The sequence below is a fragment of the Caretta caretta genome, chromosome 20, assembly GCF_965140235.1.
Source record: "Caretta caretta isolate rCarCar2 chromosome 20, rCarCar1.hap1, whole genome shotgun sequence".
In the NCBI taxonomy this organism is placed as follows: Eukaryota; Metazoa; Chordata; order Testudines; family Cheloniidae; genus Caretta; species Caretta caretta.
In genome coordinates this window covers 22,794,331-22,810,220 of record NC_134225.1, presented here as the reverse complement: position 1 = coordinate 22,810,220, position 15,890 = coordinate 22,794,331, and the positions used below count along the sequence as shown (strand labels likewise).

The 15,890-nt window shown below is 62.7% G+C and overlaps 1 protein-coding gene across 9 annotated transcripts in view; it reads right to left on the bottom strand.

Annotated features, from left to right (window-relative positions):
* Nucleotides 1-6,190: 6,190 nt before the first annotated feature.
* The window catches only part of LOC125627376 (potassium channel subfamily T member 2), a 42,854-nt gene continuing 33,154 nt past the window's right edge, over nucleotides 6,191-15,890 (bottom strand). For 8 of the 9 annotated variants that reach the window (XM_075121751.1, XM_075121752.1, XM_075121749.1 and 5 more), the window contains 4 exons: nucleotides 15,678-15,806; nucleotides 14,338-14,641; nucleotides 13,483-13,567; nucleotides 6,191-7,133 (listed from right to left, as the gene is read on the bottom strand). In XM_075121751.1, coding sequence (XP_074977852.1) covers nucleotides 7,028-7,133; nucleotides 13,483-13,567; nucleotides 14,338-14,641; nucleotides 15,678-15,806 — 624 coding nt within the window. In that variant the 3' untranslated portion in view covers nucleotides 6,191-7,027. Of the gene's footprint in view, nucleotides 7,134-13,482; nucleotides 13,568-14,337; nucleotides 14,642-15,677; nucleotides 15,807-15,890 lie in introns of those variants that run through there. The other variant, XM_075121754.1, reaches the window with a different exon arrangement.

Below are 15,890 nucleotides of genomic sequence, written 5' to 3'. Positions count from 1 at the left end.
CCCCTTGGTTTAATGTTGGACAGTTCCCGGGTCGCGTTAACTCCTCTGGCTCTTAGGGTCCATTTAGCCCAGCTCAGTTAATCCCCCAGACCCAGCGCTGGCTGCTGGGCACAACCCGTTGGGACTGGACTAAGGGGCGGGTTTTGATCAGGACGGGTGATGGGCCAGGGCCAGGGCCAGGCCTGGGGTGTTTTCTCCCTCCCTCAGGTGCTTTACCTCGATCTCAAAGCTTTGCTCTAGCTCCACATGAGCTATGGGCTGGACACGGGAATCTGGGTGAGATTGTCAGGCCTGGGCTATGCAGGGGCAGGGGCAGGGTTTGGGGGAAGAACCGCCGCCCTCCAGCTGAGAGACATGAACCAGGGGAGAGTTACCCCAACCCAGACACGAGGAGGGCGCTGCAGACGGGAGGCGGTGGCCCTGGTGCTTGGACGGGGAGATGGTGCTAAAGGACAGTGAGGGGACTGGGGAGAGAAGGCCCCTGAGGGCAGGGTGAGGCCCAGGCTGGCATCAAGGCCCCGGGTGCATTGCACAGACACACGGCCAGAGACAGCCCCCACCCCAAGGAGCTCACTCTAGCTCCATGTCACAGAGCCCCAGCGAAAGGCAGGTTCGGGTCCTGGGCCAGCTACGCAGGCAAAGCTTGTCCTTGAGGTGTCACTTCCCCAGCTATAAACGGGATAACGGAGCTACCCTGCCAGGTGTTACACTTGCGATAAAGGGACGCTGTTGGCAACAGGCTGCTCTGATTGCCCGGGGTGTTGGCTGCTGAGCAGCTGTTCCACACCCAGGAACCGGAGCAGTAAAAATCTTTCTAGAACTCTGGGAGTGCCCAGCTCCACGCACCAGCTTCCCCAGTTTAGAAAGCCTCTTCCCTTTCCCGCTGGGAAGCAAGGGCAGGAGGCGGGATGGCAGGATTGCAGGGGGGTGAGATCTGTTTAGAGGCATTCACGCAGGGAGCCATTAGCAGCAGAGGGGTGTTTAGGAGTAATAGACAGGAGTCGACATTTGCTTTACGAACAGGAAGGCAGCTATGGCAGGCTGCTGAGAGCAGCGGGCTACCCCCAGCTCTGGGACGAGAGTGGGGTCTAGAGGTTAGAGTGGGGGGTTGGGAGCCAGGACTCCTGGGTTCTATCCATAGCTCCGGGAGGTGAGTGGGGTCTAGTGGTCAGAGCACAGTCAGGGTTTCTATTACCTTGTGCAAATTCCTCCCTCGCTCCATGCCTCAGTTTCCCCTCTCTGTAAAAGGGGTGGGAGGATGGTCCTGCCTCTGTGAAGTGCTTTGAATTCCATGGATGGAAAGCACCAATGGCTCTTATCGCCTGTGGTGGGCTCAATACCGTAGAGTCACTAATGGCAGGTACTTACCAGGTGGCCCTTGGGGGTGGACTATTGCTCCATTTCACACAGGGGCCCCAAAGCGGCTCTGTGGCTCACCCACAGTCCGACAGGGAACTGAACCCAGGGCCAGCCCAGTGCTCTAACCACTGAGCTCTCTACCCCCTCACCTACACGGGGGGTGCGGGAGGGAGACTGGAATGAGCCGTGGGGCGTGGGCTGATGGGAGCAAAGGTGACAGCGGAAGCTGGAGCCAGGTCATCTGAGCTGAGTGAAAGGGCGTGGGACAAAGAATGCAGGGCTGGGGGGAATCTGGTTAGAGCACATTTCGGCTGACTAATAACCTGAAAATGTGATTCCCCCTGCACCCCTGGGAAGGACCGGGGCTTGCTGCACCCCAACAGGGAGGGGGAAAGGATCCAACCAGGGAATTGATCGTCTCTTTGAGGGAAGGGCCAGGGACCCTGCTTCTCCCTAATAGCTGGGGAATCGTCCCTCAGAAGGGTCAAGGGCCCCATCTCTGGGGCTAGTTAAAGCCCTGCTAGGATAGGACCAGAGGTGTGTGTGTGTGTGGGGGGGGGGGGGTTACATTCAGCCCCATCAAACCAAGCCGCAGGGAGCGGGCTAGAGACTGGGCCCGATCCTGGAAGCCCTGACAGGCGTGTGCAGCATTACTAGGGTAGCATAGATTACTAGGGTAGCATAGATCACATTGGTGGATGTGCAGGTGAATGAGCCTCTGATGGTGTGGCTGATGTTAGGCTCGTTCACCTGCACATCCACCAATGTGATCTATGCCATCATGTGCCAGCAATGCCCCTCTGCCATGTACATTGGTCAAACTGGACAGTCTCTACGTAAAAGAATAAATGGACACAAATCAGATGTCAAGAATTATAACATTCATAAACCAGTCGGAGAACACTTCAATCTCTCTGGTCACGCGATTACAGACATGAAAGTTGCGATATTACAACAGAAAAACTTCAAATCCAGACTCCAGCGAGAAACTGTTGAATTGGAATTCCTTTGCAAATTGGATACAATGAATTTAGGCTTGAATAGAGACTGGGAGTGGCTAAGTCATTATGCAAGGTAACCTATTTCCCCTTGTTTTTTCCTACCCCCCTCTCCCCCCAGACATTCTTGTTAAACGCTGGATTTGTGCTGGAAATGGCCCACCTTGATTATCATATACATTGTAAGGAGAGTGATCACTTTAGATAAGCTATTACCAGCAGGAGAGTGGGGTGGGAGGAGGTATTTTTTCATGCTTTATGTGTATAAAAAGATCTTCTACACTTTCCACAGTATGCATCCGATGAAGTGAGCTGTAGCTCACGAAAGCTTCTGCTCAAATAAATTGGTTAGTCTCTAAGGTGCCCCAAGTACTCCTTTTCTTTTTGCGAATACAGACTAACACGGCTGTTACTCTGAAAGCTCTCTCTACAGCGGCCTTCCTCATTTGTCCTTGTAACCCGCTTTCTTTCTAATGGTTCTTCCTTCCTTTCATACAGCTTGCTTCTTTCTTTCTTTCTTTCTTTCTTTCTTTCTTTCTTTCTTTCTTTCACATTCATCCATTAACTGTTTCCTTTTCTCTTTCCATTCTTTCTAGCCATTTCTCTCTCTCCCCCACCTCTTTCCTTCACCGTCCTCCCAGCATCTGCCGCTCACCTGTGGGCCGTGCGGTGCCGCCCGTCTGAGCCCTGCTCGTCTCTTTCTCCTGTCCTGTCCCCATCCTGGCACAATTTATTCCACACGCCCTGGGTGCGGTGGGAAGATTGCACAAGGTGTCTGACGACAAAAGTCACACACCCTCCCCACAAATTTCCTGCTTCCCTCCCTTTCCCTGGGCAGGTCCCTGCTGCCCCGCTCCTTGGGGGCAGGGGATGGAGGTGGCTGGCTGGGCACCACACCTTTTACTTTAATACATATTGTAACAGGGTGGGATGGGCCAGCCACTTTCCCTGACGTCAAGGCCCTGCTGTCACCTGGCCCCAGGTAACCAGGATCTGGGCCCCTCCCGGATGTGGGGTCTGGGTCTTGTCTGCCCCAGGGGACCTTCCCCCATCCCAGTCATGGCCAGGTGCTGGGGGTTGGTGATCAGGGCTGAGGATCAAGCACCTGCCCCTGCACTGGGAATGAGCGGCAAGATCCAGCACCTGTCGGTCTCTGGGCCGCCCCCTTGCAGCCCTGGGGCCTGATCCTCCCCCCACCAGCCCTGGGCCTGATCCTTCCCCCACAGACAGCCCTGTCTGTTCTTGTCATAACCCCGTTGATTGCCCAGCGTCCCTTCAGCATCCCAGTGGGGTCCCCAGGCAGCGTTGGGGCTGCTCTCCCCTCCCTGGGTTTTCACCGGCTCTGGCAAGGACCACAGTGTCAGAGGTCGGAGCCAGTGCAGGGCTTGGGGAGCCAGGAGGGGCTCTTCCCTGGGGAGATTTGCATTTGGGCCTCAGGTGGAGGGCATGGCCCTGGCTGGGTCAGGGACGGCGATGCGGGAGCTGGGCTCCATCCCAGAGGTAGCTGCATTTCAGCACTGGGTATGTGAGCCCTGCAGGCTGCCCCTTTGCTCCTTTCAGGCTGGAATCTGACTCCTCCAGCCCCACCCCAAGCCAGGGGCTACAGTACGGACCTGAAGGTAGCAGTCCCCGAACACTTCCTCCCAGAGACAGGGCTAGAACCCCAGAGTCCTGGCTCCCAGCCCCCCTCTGCTCTAAGCCACTAGACCCCACTCCCCTCCCAGAGAAGGGAGAGAATCCAGGAGTCCTGGATCTCACCTACCCCGCTTTAACCACCAGGCATCACTACCTCCTTGTCCTGAGTCGCTTCGCCACCCTTTCGACTCATCTCGGCTCCAGCAGGGGAACGTGCCATGTTCCCAGTTGCTAATAGTGATGTCTGCAGCGCGGCCCCGCCCCGTGCACCATAGGCCCTGGCACTGGATTGAACCCCCAGGCAGCAGGATGCACTGGCCCCATGGGGTGGCAAATACTCCCACACCCAGCACCCGGGAAAAGCTGCTCAAGGCCAGGTTACAGCTCCTGGGCTCTCAGCCAAATACAGCCCGAGGCCCTCAGGGACCTGACCGCACGCACCACTCGCTCCAACCATCCCGGGGCGGGACAAGTAGGTAAGGGCCAAAGAGCAAGCTGCACAGAGGCCGCCCCCAGCAGTAAGATGTAGCCACCTCTGGGGCAGGGTGGGGCCAGAGGGCGCATCCTGGCTGTGGGCTGCAGCCATTCTCAGGCAGAGCCCAGGGCATTGTGGGAGCTGTCCAGACGTAAGCAACACCTGCTAATTGCAGGCCAGGTCGGCTCACCCACTTCCCGGCTTCGGCAGCTGTGGGCAAAGGCCCAAGATTATTTAATGGAACGATGCAAAACTTCCTTCTTGTGTTCCCAGGAGCATCCTGGTACCCGGCTGGCATACGGCCAGGATCCCGGAGCAAGCATCCCGGCACTGAACCTGCCTGGCGACAGCGCCCCCTGCTGGCTGAACCCCGCCCCGCTCCCTGCAGCACAGCGCCCCCTAGCAGGGGCAGTGGCATCTCCTGGGTTCCAGCCAGTTTGGAGCTGAGTTGCTGGCGGCTGAGCCCGGCCCCCCAGTTCTCGCGCACCCGCAGCCATCCCTGCCCAGCCCAGCTGCCCCAGGCCGGGCGGGCACCAAGGCCTCCCCCAGCCGGGGCTCGTTGTTCGAGGGAGCGGTGTGACAGGGTGAGGAGCCCAGTCTGGCCTGTGGCAGAGAACAAGCCAGGCAGGAACCAAACCCCCAGCCCTGCTCCAAGCCAGAACCGTGAATGCCCCCACCTCTCGCCCAGACCCCACCTGCTGCCCTTTCCACCCTGGGGTGGCCCCGTCTCCCCTGCACCTGGAGTCCAGGGCAGCAGCAGCCTGGGCAGGGGGACAGCAGCCTTTCCCACCCACCATGCCCCGCTGATGGGGCCCTCGCTCCCGGGCGGCACTCCAGCTCCGCTGGGGGGGGGCAGGGGGCTGCTCTAAGAGTGCTTTAGTGATGCTCACAGCCCCCACATCCCCTGGGGCCTGAGCCCCCTAAACCTGGGGGGGGGCTAATGCAGAGCAGTGTGGGGGGCCAGAGCTCAGGACCCCATTGGGAGTTGAGGGACCTCTCCCAAACTGGGATTGGGTGAATCTCCCTTGCTCCCCCGAGCCATGCCTGCAGCAGCCTCTGGACTGACTCTCCTGCTGGGCCTAGAACCCATGTCCGTCCGAGCTCACCCTCTCCCCTGCCATCCCTCCAGCACCCGCACCCCAGGGGCACGGGGAGGGGTAAATGGGCCCCGGAAGAGAGCTGCCTGGCCTGAGGTGCCCCAGGAACCGGTGCCCTGTGATGCTGAGGGCAGCGGGGGGTGGTGGTGGTTGGGGGCTGGCCCAGGGGGGAGCCCAAACCAAGCTGCACCCGCAACACACCAGCGCCATAAGCTGAAAGAACCAGGCGGCAAATCGAGCCCCGCTCCCTCCCTTTTGCCCGTGAGCCGAAGGGTTAAAACCCTGCGAAGGGACACAGGTTGGGAGAGGTACTTAGACCCATGCGCTCCTGTTCAAGTAATCACGGATTTCCAACGCCCCAGGCTGGCCGGCAGCCGACGGAGCGAAAAATCACAAGGGCTTAAAGAACCCCAGCCCAGCACCTCAGCTGCCCAAGAGCTGCGGCTTCCAGGGACGGCTGCACAGATTCGCTCACTGTTGGCTAAACAAAAGCCGAATGTCTCCTGTGATCACAGGACTCCGGGAGCTGGAGATTTGTGGGGGAACCCAGGAAATATGGCGAGATTCATGAACACGTGGGGGGAGGCAGGGCTCCCCCCTCACCACACACACACTGATGGAGCGTCTCCAAGGCAGCTAGAGAGGTTTATTGTATCTGTACATCTAAGAGCCCATGTTCACAGTGAGACCAGAGTCGGAGGAATCTCTGGCATTAAGAAGTCCCTTGGCCCATGTCCCAGGCCGGGGAGGGGGGGAGCTACATTCAACCAGTGGCGCGCGGGGAGGGAGGGGGTTGCCAGTGCATTTCCCAGCATGCCCGGCCTTGATCCTTTAACGGGAGGGGTGCCCGCACGGACAGCTCCGGTCCCTGTCCCCAACCCGGTCCCAGCGTGGGAACGGGGAGCTGCCTGCGGGGAGCAGAGGGGCGCACAACCAAATCCAAGCTGGAAGAGAGACTGGGCGTGGGCTGATGCCAAGGAGAAATGCCGTAAGGGCCTTGGCAGCCCAGAGGGCGCCCCCAGCCTGGGGGCCGGATTCCTGTCTCTGGGGCTGGAATGCAGGTGGCGCGGGACCCGTCTCAGCCGGTCAGAGCTGCAGGAAGCATGGGGCAGCGGGCACAGGCATAGCAGGGCAGGCCTGTCTGTCTGTCCCTTGGGGTTCCCAGGAGGGGGCACAATTCTCACAGTGCCCGATGGGTCAGGGCTGCCTGTGCTGGGAGGGACAGGGCTGCTCTTTCCAGAGCCAATGGGAAAGCACTGGACCTGGAACGGGCACGGCCCCCCGGTGCCAAGTTTTCTCAGGGCAGCGCCCCCATGGCTCCGGGAGCCATATAGACTGGGGCCAGGATCGGGCCCGGTGGTGGCAGGTGCCCGGTGCCCTGGGAGCAGATCTTGGCTCGGGGGCTGGCAGAGTCCATTGCCGAGCAGGGGGTCACAGTGTTGGCACGTGTCTCCTGGCTGGGGTCACAGATGGGTGCTGTCCTTCAGGTCCTCGGAGTGGCTGACACTGGCTTTCCGGCTGGGGCTGCTGGCAGAGACCAGGGTCAGGGGGTCGGGCCGGATGAGATACCTGTGGGGAGACAAAGGAGATGTCGGAGGGGCCAGGCAGTCCCCCCGCCAGCCTTCGTTCCCGTCCCCCCGAAATAAGCAGGCCAGCTATACCCCAGCACCTCCCCTCTCTGGGGGGGCTGCTGAGCCCAGCCCCCCTGGGCCCATGGGTGGGGGTGCTCCCTCACCAGGGGACGGCTGGGGGGATCCGGATGGGACTGGGGGCTGTTGTGACGATGTGACTCAGCAGGGAGGGGGGAGTGTTGACCTGGGAATGTGCCCTGGGGATGGGAGACCTGAGAGCCTGTCACCTGAGCCAGGAGGGGGAGGGGGAGGTGACACCTCTGCCCAGGAATGTGAACAGAGGCTGCAGCAGGGAACCTGCTGGGTGGAGTTAGTTGGCAGTTTGGAGGCTGGGGGGAGGAACACAGGGAACCCCAGGGCTGGGGTCTAAGCTCCCTGCTCCCCCAGAAGGACGTGATTGAGGGGTCCTGGTTGTACCCACAAGCTCTGTTGTGGACTGTGGTCCTGTTGTCCAATAAACCTTCTGTTTTACTGGCTGGCTGAGAGTCTCAGTGGATCCCAGGAAGAGGGGTGCAGGGCCTGGACTCCCCCACACTCCGTGACAACTGGTGGCAGCGGTGGGATCTACTGCACCCCGTGAACGGCCGCTTCCTGCAGTAAGTGACTGGGGAACAGTAAAACGAAGGGGAATTGACGGGGACCAGGCGTGCTGAAGATTCAGAGACGGTTTCGGGGGGCGGTTAACCCCTGGGAATGTGTGACCAGAGAGAAAGACTTTTGCAGTAACAGGGTCCCCCGGGGGATTGCAGCGAGCAGTCCCAGGGGCGGAGGAGTCTGCAGCTCGACCCTGGCAAAGAGGTGGTGACCTCAAGAAGGACTGGCACACTAAGGGCTTTTCCTGGAAACCGTGGGAAGCTGCCCGGCCTGCGAGTGGCCAGCAGGGAGATGTACGCTAAACGCCTTAAGAGTGACCTGGTGGAGCTGTGCAGGCAGAGGGGGCTGCGCATCGGGAGGTCCACCAAGGAACAACTGATTGCCCAGTTGGAGGAGAGGGATCGCTTGGATGACCCGATCCCTATCCCTGAGGGGAGCCGCCCGGCAGACGCAGCGTGGGCCCCGGGGCCTGACCGGGCTGGGAGGGGTCAGACTGCTGCCGAGGACATCCCGAGACCCTTCCTACCTATGTCTGGGGGAGGGGTTGGGCGAAGCCCAGCGAATACCGAGGGCACCCTGACCCCAGCACCCAGCAGGGGATCCTCCCGGCGGAGCTCCCCATCCCTGGAGCGGAGGCGGCTGGAATGGGAGAGGGAGATGAAAATGAAGGAGCTGGAGGATCATGAAAAACAACGTCAACATGAGCAGGAGGAGAAGGAGAAACAACGTCAACATGAGCGTCAGGAGAAGGAGAGGGAGCGTCAGGAGAAGGAGAGGGAGCGTCAGGAGAAGGAGAGGGAGCGCCAGGAGAAGGAGAAACAAAGACAGCACGAACTGGAGCTGGCCAGGCTGAAGAGCAGTGGGGCCCCGGCTGTGGTGAGTGAGGGGGGACCCAAGACTGCAAGGAACTTTGATAAGTGCTTCCTGGCCCAGCGTAAGGAGGGGGAGGACATAGATAGCTTCCTGACGGCCTTTGAGAATGCCTGTGAGCTGCACAGGGTTGACCCTGCAGACAGGCTCCAGTTTCTCACCCCCTTACTGGACCCCAAAGCCGTGGAGGTGTACAGCCGGATGACAGGGCCGGAGGCAGGGGACTATGAACTGTTCAAACAGGCCCTGCTCCGTGAGTTTGGGCTGACCCCCGAGATGTACCGGAGAAGGTTCCGGAGTCAGCGTAAAACGCCTGAGGTCACCTACCTACAACTGGCCAACCGGATGCAGGGGTATGCCCGCAAGTGGACAGCGGGGGCCCGAGCTAAAGAGGACCTGCTTGACCTAATTGTACTGGAGCAGCTGTATGAACAGTGCCCTTCCGACCTGAGGCTGTGGTTGGTGGACAAAAAGCTCGAGAACCCCCAGCACGCAGGGCAGCTGGCCGACGAGTTTGTGAACAGTCGGTCAGGGGGTAGCCGGGAGGAGTCCCAAAAGAACAGGCCCCCCCCGATGCAGAGAGAGAGTCACCAGGGGGCCTCCCAGCGGGGAAATAGGGAGAACCCCCTCCCAAGGGGAACGCCTGGCGTCGGGCCCCTCCGACCCGCTCGAGGGGACCAACGTGACCTGAGCTGCTATCACTGTGGCCAGAGAGGCCACGTACGGTCCCAGTGCCCTGGGCTCAGGGACAAACTGAGCAGACCCAACCTACCCAGGGTTAACTGGGTAGGGACCCAGCTGGACGAGGGGCAGACGACTCAGGCAAGGGGGGCTGCCAGTTTACCACCTGCCCCGGAGGGAAGAGTACCCCAGGCCAGCTCCACCAGAGGGCTGGAGGCTCTGGACTCAGGGCGCTCAGTTTACAGGGTGGGCGCGGGGCTGTCCCTCCGGAGAGAGTGCCTTGTTCCCCTGGGGGTGGATGGGAGGAAGGTCAATGGACACTGGGATACGGGTGCGGAGGTGACGCTGGCCCGGCCCGAGGTGGTGGCCCCAGATCGGGTGGTGCCCAACACCTACCTGACCCTGACAGGGGTGGGTGGGACCCCATTTAAGGTGCCCGTGGCAAGGGTACACCTGAAATGGGGGGCCAAGGAGGGCCACAAGGATGTGGGGGTACACCACCATTTGCCCACTGAAGTTTTGATGGGGGGAGACCTAGAGGACTGGCCAAGCAAGCCCCAGACCGCCCTGGTTGTGACCCGTAGCCAGAGCCGGCGAGGGCCACTGCTCCCTGACCTCGGGGAGGGTACCGCACCGGAGGCGCAGGACCCTACCCTGGTGGGAAGGGAGGGCCGAGGGGCACGGCTCAGAGAGGCTGAGGCCTCAGACCTGGCCACTGAGGGGGAACCGGTCCCCATCCCTTCCCCAGCTGCTGAGTTCCAGGCCGAGTTGAGGAAAGATCCCTCCTTGCGGAAGCTCAGGGACCTGGCCGACCTCAGGGTGGTACGGACCATGAGGAGAGGCTGCCAGGAGAGGTTCCTGTGGGAGAAGGGGTTCCTATACCGAGACTGGGCTCCCACAAGGGAAGTGGAGTCCTGTGGGATCAGGAGGCAGCTGGTGGTCCCCCAGAAGTATCGCCGCAGGCTCCTGTCCCTGGCCCATGACATCCCCCTCGCAGGGCACCAGGGAATCCGGCGCACCCGGCAGAGGTTGCTACAGAACTTTTACTGGCCCGGGGTCTTTACCACGGTCCGGCAGTATTGCCGATCCTGTGACCCCTGTCAGAGGGTGGGGAAGGCCCGGGACAAGGGGAAAGCGGCTTTGAGACCTTTGCCCATCATAGAGGAGCCTTTCCAGAAGGTGGCCATGGACATCGTGGGGCCTCTCAGCAGGACGACCCGGTCGGGGAAGAAATACATTCTGGTCGTGGTAGATTTTGCCACCCGCTACCCCGAGGCAGTACCCTTAGCTTCCATTGAAGCAGACACCGTGGCCGATGCGCTCCTGACCATTTTCAGCCGAGTGGGGTTCCCCAAGGAAGTCTTGACAGACCAAGGCTCCAACTTCATGTCGGCCCTGCTCCGGTGCTTGTGGGAGAAATGTGGGGTCCGGCACGACTGGGCCTCAGCTTATCACCCCCAGTCCAACGGGCTGGTGGAGAGGTTTAACGGGACGCTAAAGATGATGCTGAAAACCTTTATGAACCAGCACCCACAGGATTGGGACAAGTACTTACCTCACCTGCTGTTCGCGTACAGGGAGGTGCCACAGGAGTCTACCGGATTTTCGCCTTTCGAACTGTTATATGGAAGGAGGGTGAGGGGCCCCCTGGACCTGATGAGAGACGAGTGGGAGGGGAAGGCCACTCCCGATGGAGAGTCAGTGGTGGAGTATGTCCTGATCTTCCGAGAGAGACTTGCTGAACTCATGGGCCTGGCCAGGGAGAATCTGGCCAGAGCCCAGAAGAAGCAGAAGGTCTGGTATGACCGCACGGCAAGGGCCCGTGCCTACGCCACCGGGGATCCGGTGATGGTTCTCATCCCAGTGAGAAAGAACAAACTACAGGCCGCCTGGGAGGGCCCTTTCAAGGTCGTCAAGCAGCTCAATGAGGTAAACTATGTGGTGGAGCTGTCGAACCGGGCGCACCACCGCCGGGTGTACCATGTGAATATGATGAAGCCATATTATGCCAGGGGGAAGGTGGTGTTTGCCGTGTGTGGACAGTGGGAAGAGCAGGGAGATGACCCTTTAGTAGATCTATTCCCTGGGACCAGAGCTGGTTCCCCCCTGGAAACAATTCCCCTCTCGGATCAGCTAACCCCTGCCCAGCAAGCTGAGGTCAGGGAGGTGCTGCATCCGTACCGACAGCTGTTTTCCAACCAGCCTGGACGCACTAATCTGACTGTCCACCGGGTGCAGACAGGGTCGCACCCGCCGATAAGATGCTCCCCCTTCCGAGTCACAGGGAAAACTGCTCAGGACCTGGAAAGAGAGGTCCGGGACATGCTGGCTTTGGGGGTGATCCAGCCATCTGCCAGCCCTTGGGCCTCGCCGGTGGTGCTGGTCCCCAAAAAGGACGGGTCGGTCCGGTTCTGCGTGGACTATCGGAAGCTCAATGCCATCACTGTATCGGATGCCTACCCCATGCCCAGGCCGGACGAGCTCCTAGACAAGCTGGGAGGAGCTCGGTACCTCACCACCATGGACCTTACAAAGGGCGACTGGCAAGTGCCGCTGGATGCAGATGCCCGGCTGAAATCGGCCTTTATCACCCCTCTGGGGCTCTATGAGTTCCTGACCCTGCCTTTCGGCCTCAAGGGAGCGCCGGCCACCTTCCAGCGCCTGGTGGACCAGCTCCTGAGGGGGATGGAGAGTTTTGCCGTGGCGTATATTGATGACATCTGTGTCTTTAGCCAGACCTGGGAGGACCACGTGTCCCAGGTTAGACAAGTGCTGGACCGACTCCAGGGGGCTGGGCTGACTGTAAAAGCGGAGAAGTGCAAGGTGGGGATGGCGGAAGTGTCTTACCTGGGCCATCGGGTGGGGAGCGGCCGCCTAAAGCCGGAACCAGCCAAGGTGGAGGTGATCAGAGACTGGCCCGCTCCCCACACCAAAAAGCAGGTCCAAGCCTTTATTGGGATGGCAGGATACTACCGAAGATTTGTGCCCCACTTTAGCGCCATAGCCACCCCCATCACTGAGCTATGCAAGAAGGGGAAGCCAGACAAGGTGGTCTGGACCGAGCAGTGCCAGGTGGCTTTCCGGGCGCTGAAGGAGGCTCTGGTCAGTGGCCCAGTTCTGGCAAACCCAGACTTTGACAAGCCCTTTGTGGTGTTCACCGACGCCTCCGACACGGGACTGGGGGCGGTGTTAATGCAGGAGGATGAAAAGGGGGAGAGACACCCCATCGTGTACCTGAGCAAGAAGTTGCTACCCCGGGAGCAACACTACGCGGCCATCGAGAAGGAGTGCCTGGCCATGGTGTGGGCCCTCAAGAAACTAGAGCCCTATCTCTTCGGGCGGCACTTCACCGTGTACACCGACCACTCGCCCCTGACCTGGCTGCACCAGATGAAAGGAGCCAACGCCAAGCTCCTGAGATGGAGCCTGCTCCTGCAGGATTACGACATGGACGTGGTCCACGTGAAGGGAAGTGCCAACCTGATAGCGGATGCGCTGTCCCGGAGAGGGGGCCCCGAACTTCCCCAGGTCACTGGTCACAGTGACCCCGCTCAGTTCAGTCTCGAAGGGGGGAGAGATGTGACGATGTGACTCAGCAGGGAGGGGGGAGTGTTGACCTGGGAATGTGCCCTGGGGATGGGAGACCTGAGAGCCTGTCACCTGAGCCAGGAGGGGGAGGGGGAGGTAACACCTCTGCCCAGGAATGTGAACAGAGGCTGCAGCAGGGAACCTGCGGGGTGAGTTTAGTTGGCAGTTTGGGAGGCTGGGGGGAGGAACACAGGGAACCCCAGGGCTGGGGTCTAAGCTCCCTGCTCCCCCAGAAGGACGTGATTGAGGGGTCCTGGTTGTACCCACAAGCTCTGTTGTGGACTGTGGTCCTGTTGTCCAATAAACCTTCTGTTTTACTGGCTGGCTGAGAGTCTCAGTGGATCCCAGGAAGAGGGGTGCAGGGCCTGGACTCCCCCACACTCCGTGACAGCTGTGAGGAGGGCTAAGCCCAGCGTGGATTTGGCCCAGGGCTGAGGATTGAAGGGGAAGGGTGTAGGAGAGGGTGGAGCAGCCGCTTGCAGCCTGGGCAGAGGGTGTGGGTGCCCCCCAGAGAGCAGCCCCCGCCCCCCACTGGCCGTGCCCCCGGCACTCACACCACGTCGTTGATTTCCAGCCGCGTGTCAGGCGAGGGGTTGAGCAGGATGTAAGATAGTGTGTTGCCTTGGTCCATCATGTCCACTGCAAGTGGGGGGGAGATGGTGAGACCCCTGCCCAGCCCCCCAGCCCATCCCTGGGCGGAGTCAGCCAGGCCAGTATCACCCCCAACCGCCGCTCAGACCCACGGGCCCAGCCCACCCAGACCTCCCCCAGCTCAGCCCGCCCGGACCCCACTCCCAGCTCAGCCCCCGGGCCCAGCCCGCCCGCGACACCCCCCCAGCTCAGGCCCTGGGCCCAGCCCATCCGGGACCCTGCCCAGTTCGGCCCCCCAGCCCAGCCCACCTGGGACCCTGCCCAGCGCGGTCCCCGGGCCCAGCCCCCCCCAGCGCGGTCCCCTGGCCCAGCCCCCGGCACCCCCCAGCTCGGCCCCCGGGCCCAGCCCCCGGGACCCCCCAGCTTAGGCCCTAGCCCAGCCCCGGGCACCCCCCAGCGCGGTCCTCGAGCCCAGCCCCCGGCACCCCCCAGCGCGGTCCCCGAGCCCAGCCCCCGGCCCCCCCAGCTCGGCCCCCAGGCCCAGCCCCCGGCACCCCCAGCTCGGCCCCCAGGCCCAGCCCCCGGCACCCCCCAGCGCGGTCCCCGAGCCCAGCCCCCGGCCCCCCCAGCTCGGCCCCCAGGCCCAGCCCCCGACACTCCCCAGCTCAGGCCCCTGGCCCAGCCCCCAGCCCCCCCAGCTCGGCCCCCGGGCCCAGCCCCCCCAGCTCGGCCCCCAGGCCCAGCCCCCGACACTCCCCAGCTCAGGCCCCTGGCCCAGCCCCCAGCACCCCCCAGCGCGGCCCCCGAGCCCCCCGTACTGTAGCCGGCGGCCGAGAGCCCCAGATGTCTCATGCGGGTCTGCACCAGGGCGCCGAGCTCCTGGCGCTCGGAGCGGCGGGACAGCGCACGGCGCTGCTGGCTGATGCGCTCGGCCGCCGTCTGGCTGGGGCGGCGCCCGCCCTTGCGGCTCAGCCGCCGGGCCCACTGCAGGCTCTTGCGGCGCAGCAGCGGCTGCTCGGCCGGGTCGCCGCCCGTCGAGTCGCGGGGCCCCCGGCGGCAGAGGCGGGCGCCGCGCGGCTCCCGCGTGTCCTCGTCGTCCTCCGCGCTGACCGAGACCTGCGGCTGGGGGGGACGGGGGTCAGCGCGGGGGGGCCGCGGACCCCCCACCCGGGGGATCCGCGGTGCTGGAGGTGGGGGCGGGGCACAGAGGAGTGGGGACCCCCCCTGCCCCCCACGCCCCGCCCTGGAGACCATCCCGTGGCCCCTGAACACACTGGAGGGGGATGATCCTGCTCCTGAAGGGGGGGGGTGAGCGTGAAGTGGGGGGGCCCCAGCCCTGCTCGGGGGGAGGGAGCCCTGATCCCGGGGGATGGGGGCCCAGCTCTGCTCCCAGGGGGAGAATGGGGGGCCAAGCCCTGATCCCAGGGGATGGGGGCCCAGCTCTGCTCCCAGGGGGAGAATGGGGGCCAAGCCCTGATCCCGGGGGGGGGATGGGGGCACAGCTCTGCTCCCAGGGGGAGAATGGGGGCCAAGCCCTGATCCCGGGGGGGGGGATGGGGGCACAGCTCTGCTCCCGGGGGGGGGGGGAATGGGGGCCAAGCCCTGATCCCGGGGGGAGAATGGGGGCTAAGCCCTGATCCCAGGGGGCCAAGCCCTGATCCCAGGGGAAGAATGGGGGCCAAGCCCTGATCCCAGGGGATGGGGGCCCAGCTCTGCTCCCAGGGGGAGAATGGGGGCCAAGCCCTGATCCCGGGGGCGGGGGATGGGGGCACAGCTCTGCTCCCGGGGGGGGGGGGGGAAATGGGGGCCAAGCCCTGATCCCGGGTGGAGAATGGGGGCCAAGCCCTGATCCCAGGGGGCCAAGCCCTGATCCCAGGGGGAGAATGGGGGCCAAGCCCTGATCCCAGGGGGGGGGATGGGGGCCCAGCTCTGCTCCCAGGGGGAGAATGGGGGCCAAGCCCTGATCCCAGGGGGGGGATGGGGGCCCAGCTCTGCTCCCAGGGGATGGGGGCCCAGCTCTGCTCCCAGGGGGAGAATGGGGGCCAAGCCCTGATCCCGGGGCGGAGGGGAGGGGGCCAAGCCCTGATCCCAGGGGGGAATGGGGGCCAAGCCCTGATCCCGGGGGGGGGGAATGGGGGCCAAGCCCTGATCCCCGCACCTCGGCGGCAGAGAGTAGGTGGCACTCGCTGCGGTAGATGCCGATCGGGATGTCGCCCGTGCTGGAGCAGAGCTTCTGGTAGAGGCGCCCGTAGGAGCGGATCCACAGGTCGTCCTCGGTCACCTTCAGCTGCGGGGGAGAGAGATGGGTCACCCTGCGGGGGAGGGGCGTCCCCCTGCCCCCCGAGCCTGCCATCCCCTCCGCCATGCAGCA